At 40.9% G+C, this 11,447-nt stretch overlaps 1 protein-coding gene across 1 annotated transcript; it reads left to right on the forward strand.

The window, feature by feature from the left end:
• Nucleotides 1-8,258: 8,258 nt before the first annotated feature.
• Nucleotides 8,259-9,254, forward strand: b3galt1b (UDP-Gal:betaGlcNAc beta 1,3-galactosyltransferase, polypeptide 1b; the record flags this gene model as incomplete). The annotated part of the gene is made up of 1 exon (XM_080498369.1): nt 8,259-9,254. The coding sequence occupies exon 1, from the start codon at nt 8,268-8,270 to the stop codon at nt 9,252-9,254; it is 987 nt and encodes a 328-aa protein (XP_080354495.1). The 5' UTR covers nt 8,259-8,267.
• Nucleotides 9,255-11,447: the final 2,193 nt, after the last annotated feature.

The raw sequence follows: 11,447 nt of genomic DNA on the forward strand, positions 1-11,447 counted from the left end.
CATATTGAACAAGTGTTACTATAGCAACTTGAAAAAGTCGACAAAGGCTGCTCTGAAAAAAATGTAATGCCTGTCAAAATAATATATTACTAATCCACAAATAAGTCATAAGGAATGATATAAAGACTTGTGAAACTGTCGCTGCTTTCAAATATGACACAACATAATATTTATGTTGATCAATCAATCACTTTATTGACAAAGCACATAAAATTAATAAAAAGGGATTTCCATATGAGCATTTAGATAAAACACATGCAGACCATTCAAAGTACCGAGTGAAAATATAGCAGAGCAATTAATAATTGTATAAAATCCAAGTATAAGAAAAACAGCAAAGTAACACAATAAAGAAGGTGGGTTTTAATGAGTGACATAAAAATGTCATTAATTGTGAGCTAATACACCTGTGTACCAGTCTTTTAAAATATTTTTGGAGTATTTATAGCAACTGTGTTTAAAACTGTTTAAAGCTGAATGTATCTATGATCTTTTTAAGATCAATGTAGAAGGAGGAAGCAGTTAATTTCGGAAATGCTCCTTGACTGGGAGAAGCATGACTCACAGTCATGTTTCCAGATTCCTAATGGAACTTGATACAGGTGGCCGAGAGGTGAGCAAAGCCAGCTTCCAGTTAGCTGGTTTGAATCCCCCCGCCTTCATCTCATTACTGTGGTCTCTGAGCAAGGCTCCAGACCCCCAACAGCTCAATTTATATTGGGAAGGGCATCTGGTGTGGAACATTTGCCAAATCAAACATGCAGATCGAGTGATCTGCTGAGGTGACCCCAGAAGGCAGCATATTGCCTGCTGTAAGTGTTGGATAAGTACCACAGTGTCATCTGCACATCAGTAACCGTGTGTTTTATGTTTGAACGTAATACTTTGACAAGAAAATGCATCTGCATGAATTTTTTCTTTAAGTATCTCGTCTGTGTAAATAATAGACTCAGATGACTTTATCAGTCCCAAACAGGGACAGTCAGTTCGGTAGTCGACCCAGCTCGGCCAAGACTGAAATAAAACAACAATAACGTATCACCAACACGCGTGTTCAGTCAGTGAATAGAGGCTCAATCAAAGTGCATACAACATGCTCATGTTACAAGACCATGCAGGAGCAAGCTACTTCATCTGTCCCCTGCAGACCTCCCAAGACTCAGCAGCCTCAGGCTGAAGGAACGAAGGACTTAACAAGACTGGTTGTCCTCATTGTTGGCACACAAAAAACAAAACAAATTATTGGTGGGCTGAGGGCTTTAAATTCACAAGCCTTTTCTACAGGGGGAAAAAACGTGAGTCTCTTTGCCGGACCCCAATTATCTCAGAGCACAGAGACTCCAAAACAAACAGATAGGGGTTAACATACTTCTGATAAAAGAAAATATGGACAAGTTGAACACAGCCTCTAGATATTTGAAAGCATCAACAATCTCAACTTCTTTGTCATGAATAGAGCTTGGCTGAGGTTTTCTACAGTTCTGAAAAAGCAAACCGTACTCAACCAAATACGTTTTTATGAATTAATTGAACACTGTGACTGTTAAACATGACTTTAATATTTTCTTTGTTATCTAGCTATAATTTAGAAGTAAGTTTAATGCATTTGAAATCAGAAAGGTCACATCCATCTTTTTGCCTTTTTGCAGATGGAGGCCAGACAGTCTTTGGACAGAGTGTAATTTTTGATGGTAACTTTAATATGTCCAACAGTGTTAACAACCTCTTGCAGAAAGCTTGAGGGTAAAATGTCTGAAGGACATGATGAAGGTTTCAATTTAGTGGCCGCATCTACAGAGAGTCAGCCTCTAACTTGTCCAGATTGTGGAAAGTGATTCACTGTTAATGGGAAAGCCTCTGTATGTGGGCAGAGTGATGGGTTGATTGTGAAGTTTAATGTTTTTTAATGAACTTTATGGTGAGGTCAATTTGTTGAATGGATGCTTGGGAAAATAAGAGAATGACTTTGTGTGGGTACATAGAGAACACACTCCTTTCCTCTGGTGGAAGTGTTAAACTGGAACTTTTCTTGTTTTTGTCAGTGGATTTAATTCCATGTGTATTTGTTTCCAAATCAGTCTTCTGTACATATATTGGGTACTTGGTCTTTTTATAGTCGAAGTTTACACTCCAAGTGTTTTCACTGAGAGTAAAAATGAATCAGTGTTTCAAAATGTGAAGAGGAGCTAAAACGGGGCCCTTTAAGATAAATGCTTTGTGTTAACACAGCCGAGCTGAACTCAAGTAGTTCAACATTTCAAAAATTAAAACCAGAAGAAAGTCATCTTAAGGGTGTGACCTTGATGATGTCTGAAACTCCCCCAAAGCAAATTTAAGAAAATGAAAATATAAAGTGTTATTGATGTCAATAAAATGTGTGAAACGACATAACCCTGAGCAGTAAATAATAAGTTTAGAGTCACTTAAAGTGGCCACGATGAGTATAAAACTGCTAATAAATCAAAGTGTCCACAAGTGAAACCATCAATCTTTCGACTGCTTTATCCAGGTTAAGGTCATGGGAGCTCCAGCTAATCTCTCACAGCCCAACTAAAATACTTTTTCACACAACAAAAACACCTTGTGTTTCAACATAAGAACAGGCGATTTAAATGAATTGAAGGTCCCACAAGAGAGAGATTGTTCCTATAAATCACAGCCAGGCCACCACAATTACTAGACAGCTTCATGTGGTGGGGGAAAAGAAAATCCTGAGGGACAAGTTTGATTTACTCTAACACAATCACCTGGCTTTAACCCCATTGCAGTTATGATAAGAGAATGTGGCTATTTATAACGTTGAAAACTCTTGGCAGAAAAAAAAGACCTCCCAGGGATGGAATAAGCGAAATGCCCATCATGACTGAGCTGGCTGTGCACAGAGCAAAAGCTTGTGACGATGCCGGCAGGGAGGGTGTGAAGTCTGTCAGAATATGCGGGTTTTCTGAGCATCTGTGATTAACGTGCAGTAGCCTGTTACCCATATTAATGGGGATGGAGCTAGCAGGTGGCACTGGATGACGTCGCGGCGAAGAAGTGTATTCTCAAATTATGTGTTAAAACCATCTGTGCCACTAGAAACAACAGATTCCTCTACTTGGACTTTTCCTTTTTTAATAGAGATAGGGATTTATGTGCACAGGATGATTAAAAAAAAAAAAAAGCTTCAAGCCCAGTCATGTTGAAGGAATCTAGTAAAAACTCATCAGCTTATACGGTTGGCTTTTGCTGCATTTATGCTGTATAGACTAATGGAGCACCAACAAAATGACATGAATTGTAGGTGAATTAAAAGAACGTTGTTGAAATCATAAGTTTGGAATTGAGCGCATGGTTCTCTTTTCATCGATTCCCCCCCAAGGTCAAGGATACCTCCGCGACAAGCAAAACAAATGCGGCTTTCAGGAAACATAATGTTGCTCAGGATCATTTCACATTTGTCACACTCTGTGGTTCAGTCAGGCGGCCCTGACATAAGAACTATTCAGCTGTTTCTTAATGCGAACAAATACACAAAACCCAACCTGAACAATGTCGTCCACATACTGTTGAACAGTGAATATGAAGCTGTAAATGTGACGTGATCTGGATTAAAATGATGCAAATCATGCACAATAATACTGTAGTCGTCATCTGAAGTTGTGGCATTAGTGTGATGTGTTTTTAAAGGTGAAACAAGCTATAATCAAAGAGCTTTCAAATGAAAGCCAAAGTAATCCATTTATATTTTTGGCCTTGGTCCTCCTCGATAGTCCAGCTTTGTATAAACCAGTTAATTCAATCTGGCAATCTATTAGCTCTGAGATACTGTTATTGGAAAAACACTTTGGAGTCCTGTCTATACGCAGTCACGAGGCCATGAATCAAAACACTTTTTATTTTTTTGTATGCAGAGGAGTGCGTAATAACCCTTTTTAGAAACGAGTCCACCAAAGAGTCAACCCTGACGCTTGGAGAAAGAAATGTCATGTGTTGATGAATGGCTGTCTTTGTGCCCTGTTCCCCATACATGTTTACTTCTCGCTATATTATAAATCATGACAAATTGGGTCTCTGTTTGTAGTTTAGTATAATTATTCCCTGTTTTTATTCCGCTCCCCATTGTGTTTCTGCATTGTGTTTCATGTCCTGAAGGCTCAGTGTTCAGTTGTACACCTGTTCCCCTCCATTCCGAGCACTTTTAGAATTTACCATTGGCTCTGCCAATCACCGTCCCACTCTGGTCTCACCAAGTGGAGCATTTTATGATGGACACTCAGTGTGACACCCAGTAATATGGGGAGTGATTGGAGGAATGGCTCTGTGAAGGTCTGACAGGCTTGTAGACCCTCTAGAGTGTCTGCTGTGATTCCAACACCAGTCAGAGCAGCGACTTCTTCGCCTACACACACAGACACAACCAGGGTCTGGACCATAATGGATTTTCTATTGTTACTATATTGTTACCTGTGTATTGTGATTCCAAGTCTGCTTCTCTAACCCCGAGGCCACCATTGCCCTAAAAAGAATGATATTTAAAATGCATGTATAGGAGAACCACAAATCGTCAGCAAAGTGCTGAATAGATGCAGGAGAAGATCCGACCTGAGTTGGTGGGATTCAGCTTCTGGTGAGAACAATAGGTGTGTGGTAAACAAAACAAAGAAATATTGTTCTGACAGCCACACACATACAATATGTTTCTATGACATTGACTTTTAAAGTCGGTAGTATTTTTTACAAGTTCACATTGTGTGACTGTGTAAACACATTCAGGTCCTCACTCACACCAAAAACTTAAAAAGGTAAACAAACCGCTGGAGCAATGCTGCTGGCTTGGCTAAAGAAAATGAAACACAGGCACGGGGCACTGTATGTCCTGAAAATTCACCATTGAGGCAAAGTGGTCCTCTCACACAACGCCCCATATAATTCAAGTGGAGAGGTGCAGTTACTTTTACAATCCACTCTTTCTTTTGTTTTGTTTTGTTTTTATTTGCCATGCCGCTCACACAAAAACATTTGAAAACACACTCAATTTTATTGTCATCCTCATTGAAAAACATTGTGAATAACAGCCTCTCTGCTGAGCTTCACGCAGGCACTTTTACCTGTTTAAAGTCAAACACTTCTTTAGAAACAGCTGCTCAGTGAAGCGGCAGCAGAGCAGAAAGCATATAATTACCCCCGCTCTTATTAAGATTGGTAAGATTAGACTGTTGCACACATTGTGCCGTGGACATCACCAGGCCCGACGTGTGTCTGCCCCACACACACACACACACACACACACACACACACACACACACACACACACACACACACACACACACACACACACACACACACACACACACACACACACACACAGAAGCAGTTGCCTCCAACTGTCCCTTGTTCTCTACTGCCACTTGTTTGAGCCTCAAAGAGACACATTCGTGTCTGTTGCCTTTAAAGTGATGCACAGCCATTATTGTGTCTCATGTTAGCGACTTGTTCATTAGTTACCTGGAATGATGATCGACAGGACATGACAGGATTTCTCTCATAGACATTTCTTGAAGCCGGTCGAGCCTCAGCCTGCTTGCACACGAGTCACTGCTGTCCGCAGACATTACGAACATTTCTCTGTTTAGTTTTGTTTACGCACACGGCATCCTCAGTTCATTACAAGCTAATTAATGATAGACGGTCCCGAGCGTTACGATGCTTCTTTTTTTTTTTTTTCCCTGCTTCAGTCAGACTCGGGGACAAATTAAGGAGTCTATTTAATGTGGCGGTGCGCCTGAGACCCACAGCGGCTTAGAAATGTTTGTTCTGAGGAGCCACGGGAGGTTGTGTTTTACAGAGTGGCAGCCAACTGTCACATAAACCTCAGTCGCGTCTCATAAATAATTTTGCCTCAGTCGGAGAAGTGAGATTTCAGATTGTCAATGTGGGACTCAGTGTCAGCCCCGCTGTCAGTTGGCTCTGGAGTTTGTGTATTTGAGCATGTGTACATATTCCGACAGTGTGTGCTTTATTTGTGTGTTTTTTGTTGTGGCCGTGTTATTAACTCAAGAGCAAACAGCCGCTGCTTGTCATGCCCCTGTGATGCCGTCCTCTCGCCACCTGACCCCTCCTCATTCCTGGTATTAGAAAATATTGACGTCTCTGTGTACTTCCCCGCATCCGAGTAAACTGTTGTCAAAGCGAACAATTCTTTGCTTTGGAAATCCGGTGAGATCTAACAGTAATTTCACAAGAGGAGGAGAACTCTGATATATTCGGTTTTGCAGCGAGACTCCAGGGAAGGGGGCTCCGTACAGAATAAACTGGGGACAATAAGAACATTTGTAAGACAGACTGAGAGTGATAATCTGACACTCTGAAATGTACTCCCTTAACAAGCTCAGGTAAACAGTATAGGAGGAATCACAGTGAAAGAGATGATGTATGTTTTACCAGCAGGATGAAACCAGATCTAATTAAACTGACAGATTACTTTTACTTTCTGCAGAGAGAGAGAGAAAAAAAAGTATGGGTTTCAAAGTATGTTGTGTATTCTTTAATGTTAATGGTCCGCCATTCAGTCTGACTGGCTTTTTCTGTACGAGCGTATAGACTGCAGGTAATTGCAGTCTATTGTTAAAATGGAATTCAAATCCTGTCATTATAGCTACATTTGTCTGCTCTGGCCAGTTTCCGCAGAGCTAAAGCTTTGAAGATACAACCTATACGGAGCTTTATAGCATCACGGCCTCGCTGCTGCGGAGCGCATTGTCTGATCTTCTCCCGAATGAAAGGCGAAGTCGCGGAGAGCTTCAAAAGCGCGGAGACATCATCTACATGTTAACACACACCATAGGCGCTCAGCCACTAACTCACAGCTGAATGACGCTTCATTGTCCTCGCTGGAGAAAGCACAGACAAGAGGGAGACAGCTGTAGCAGACAGATGGTATAGCAATGCAACATAGAACAAAACAGGAGGAATAAAAAGCATCCCAGGGGAGAGGCTTATCATGGCACAGTGTTCCCCGTATCACGCTATCGTGCAGAAAGCTGCCAGCCACGCAGCTCCTTTGAGCCGCAGAACAAGAGTGCCGATGAAGCATATTTTTACTTTGGGTTTTGAGTTGAAAAGGGCATTTGTCTGCTCCTGTGAAATATCAACCCGTGCCCTGGGATTATGTATTGAGCGTAGAGACTGTTGTTACATCTCACACGATCTATAACCTCATTTGCATGCCGGGGGATTTAATCCAGTATTACAGCAATAACATCAGAACTATATGTTGTGACTGATGCTTTTTTTAAATTTCTCATTTATGCTTCACAAAGTAAAACACAAAGATGGAACTGATAGATGAAATGCACAAGTGTATTGAGTTCAGATCTTTTTTTTCCCCCATTTCATTCAGGCAGATGTTTCCACTCATTGGGAATCTTGCGTGTGATGCATAATTAACATCTATATGTCCAGACAATTGTAGCCCATAAGGTTAATCACCTCTTACAGCCTCATTTATCTAGCAGTTTCTAGTCTCATAATACTCACAGTAGTTTCTGCCATTTTATATTCCCTTTTGATTCTTTTAGTGTAATATAACAGTATGAAACAGTATGAAATTCTGTGTTTATTTCAGTTGATTCCAACAGAAATACGTTTTTTCTCATTAGTACACATAATCTGAAGATTATCAGGTATTTATAATTTACATAAAACCATCATAAATATGTGAAAATCAAACTCCACCGTGTCTTTCTAGTGACAGTGAACATTTCAACAGTGAAGAAAAAAACTGTTTCTACCAGTAAGATTTTGGTTGCAGGGTGCTTGGTGCTTGAATAAATCTGTTGTTTGAATAAAGTGGGTTAACAACATTAATCTCTCCTTGTTTATTCGACTCTTTGCTGCAGTTGATCCTAAACAAAGTTTCCATTTGGACAGAGAAAACAAATGCCATAATTAAGTGTCTACATAAAAAAAAATTTTTTATATATATATATATATATATATATATATTCAAATATGTACTTACTAATTTGTTTTATCTCTCTTTGTCTTTTAGATGTAAATGGAGCAGCAGCAGGACCTCCAGAAGCAGCTGGACATCTGTACAGTTTTAAAGTGCTTTGCATTCAAACGCAAACAGCGTTCCTTCTTTCCAGAGTCATCCATTACTGACAATTAATGTCAAACTGCACGCCGGAGCAGCTTAATGCTGCCTCACTGGGTGAAGCATTCCTAATGGAAAGAAAGCCTTATAAGATCCAACTCGTCAAAATACACCTAAATGCAGCATAATGCCTTCAAAAACATCATGCTTATACCTGTTGACAGTGGTCTGCTGGGCCAGCGCGCTCTGGTACTTGAGCATCTCTCGCCCAACGTCCACGTACGTCGGCCACATGTCGCTGCCTATACGTAAGACTGTCAAACCTCCGAAGAACATCACCTTCACCAACATCCGCACCCGCCCCCTCAACCCACATGCCTTCGAATTCGTCATCAACGAGCCCAAGAAGTGCGAAGGCGAGGCGCCCTTCCTGGTCATCCTCATCAGCACCACGCACAAGGAGTTTGACGCGCGGCAGGCCATCCGGGAGACGTGGGGCGACGAGAGCACCTTCACCGACATCCGCGTCCTCACCATCTTCCTCCTGGGCAGGAACACCGACGCCGTGCTGAACCAGATGGTGGAGCAGGAGAGCCAGATCTTTCACGACATCGTGGTGGAAGACTTTATCGACTCCTACCACAACCTCACCCTGAAGACCATGATGGGCATGCGCTGGGTGGCCACCTTCTGCCCCAAAGCGCAGTACGTCATGAAGACGGACAGCGACATCTTTGTCAACATGGACAATCTGATCTTCAAGCTCCTGAAACCAACCACCAAGCCGAGGAGGAGGTATTTCACCGGCTACGTGATCAACGGTGGTCCCATCAGAGACATGCGCAGCAAGTGGTACATGCCCAGAGACTTGTACCCCGACAGCAAATACCCGCCGTTCTGCTCGGGCACCGGCTACATCTTCTCGGCCGACGTCGCCGATCTTATCTATAAGACTTCATTACACACAAGACTCTTGCACTTGGAGGATGTGTACGTGGGACTGTGTTTGCGTAAGTTGGGCATCCACCCTTATCAGAACAGTGGTTTTAATCACTGGAAGATGGCCTACAGCCTCTGCAGATACAGGAGGGTTATCACCGTCCACCAGATCTCCCCAGAGGAGATGCACCGCATTTGGAATGACATGTCGAGCAAGAAGCACCTGAGATGTTAAAAGACAGGAGGACCACCCAACAACAACATCAATGTTTATTTTTGTGTTTGTTTTGCCTATTTTTTGTGTGCTTCTTTTTAAGCGTTAACACACTGAATAATGTAATAAAAAAAAAATAATAATAAAACTGCGAGGGCTGCTACAAGCTATTTCATGACAGGTGGTTTCATGAACATCCGTCGACGTCTGTTTCTGCTGATCACACCCCATGATTGTTGACGAGCGCATGAGGCTTGTAAAGCACGTGTTCTCATGCATAATTAAATGTGGTGTTACTATTGAAAGTAATTTTTGTCCATGTATTACAGGCCCAATTTCAATCACCTCTTATTTAGAAGCATTCAGTAAAGTGTTAAGCTATTTTTTTGTGTGTTGAGAAGAAGCTGCATCATTCAGAAAGCCTTGGCTGAAATCACTCACTCATGTTCACCTGACTGACCTTTTGCTCTGCTGAAGTGTCCTTGAGCAAGACACTGAATCTCTGCGCTGCAAAGTTGCTGACTCAGCGCTCCGATCCTCCTGCAGGAGGCGTGCACGCCAAGACGGGGAGAATGTGTAGAGATCTGGTTCACCGGGAACAGTATTAAATTACTATCTTACGTCCTCTTATATGCATAGAAATGAAACTGTGGCGAAAAGCAATGAGGAAACAACCGTCACTCTAATTTGAAAGCAAACCCGCCGCTTTGTTGGAATAAAGTCATGCTGTTCTCTCCTTTTACCATCCTCTTAATAAAGTGTAGACGTAGCTGAAAATCCGATTCTGCACATATCAGTCTCCCAACAGCAGCTTCAGAAGATAATGTGCTGTGATACAAATTGAAAATTGTCCACAGAAGGCGACAGAGAAATGAGCAGAATAGATGGTAGCTTTTGTTAGAACCAAACCGCAGCATTACCTTCACCAGACGCTCTTTTATTATGAATTTGCCTCATGTGTTTGTTTACCCGTTGTCTTCATTTCACTGTCTCTCCTCTCTCTGAGAAAAAGCCCGTTCATAGTTTTTTGTTTTGTTTTGTTTTTTTTTTCCAGATACATTTTGTTGTTTTCCCTCTTTGACATTTTCATACTTGAGGTAATTATGCGTCTCAGCTACCAGCTTCTCATTACTGCAGCTGCCACTCCTGGTTATGTATGCTGTACATCAGGAGCTATTTCAGCTTATCAACTCCTCCACATATCAAGAGAAATACCGCATAATGTTTGTGCAGTTTAATCGTAGCCAAGACCATTACAGACTGGATGTATTGTCACACTGTATCTGGCATATCGGTGATTATGGAAACACTGAAAAATCTTTGGTTCTCAGAAAAATGTGGCTTTTGTGGCCAAATTTTCTTTTTTTTCCCCCCCCCAGACATTTTGTAGTATTACAAGCTAATGTGACATTTACTGCGAAAGCATCTATCCTACAAGGGGTTGTTGTTATATATTGTATGTTTTTTATATTAAAAAACAAATACTTGAATAATTAAAATTATACTATTGCTTTTACTTGTTGCTTTTTGTGTCTTATATGTATCTTTCACACGGTAAGTTTTCGCTGATTAATTTTTTGAGAGATGAAAGGTTATCAGAGTTTATATGGACCAAAAATATAACAGGGTTTAGTGGATCATTCCCATAATGCATTGCATTGTGACATTGGTCATTTGAGACATGCTCCCACATGAAGCTGTACCTCTATTACAGATGGATTTCTTCAATACTTGCTGTGTTTCTTTCAGGAGAAACATTCTCCACGTTACCAGCCTGATGAGGAGCACAATCGTTGGAGATTTTATAAAAAACCCCAATATTGTATTCTTTGTAGTGTAGTGTTACTCTTGGTCCGTCGACACAATGCTTAACTGATAATCAAAGTTTACTCAAATGCCTTCTAATTTTCATATGTTCAAAGTATGCCACCTTTAGAAAGTTAAGTTAGTTATAAAAATAACACCTCTCTAGAACCAATGACACAAATGCAGGGAGGTTCCTCTGTGGTTATTCAGCTTCTTTTTATCTGTATCTTATAAAATACCCAAGGAATCTTTGTAATTAAAAGATAAAAATAATGCCTCCTCTACACAGCATATTAAAATACACCGATGAAATATTAGCGCACTTTTTTTAGTCATACTAGACAAAAGAAAATGAAAGAATTCAGTTTTAATATGTTCTTTTCAATTCGAATGTGAACTATAAAACAG

This window comes from Blennius ocellaris (genome assembly GCF_963422515.1).
Source record: "Blennius ocellaris genome assembly, chromosome: 6".
Taxonomy (NCBI): domain Eukaryota; kingdom Metazoa; phylum Chordata; class Actinopteri; order Blenniiformes; family Blenniidae; genus Blennius; species Blennius ocellaris.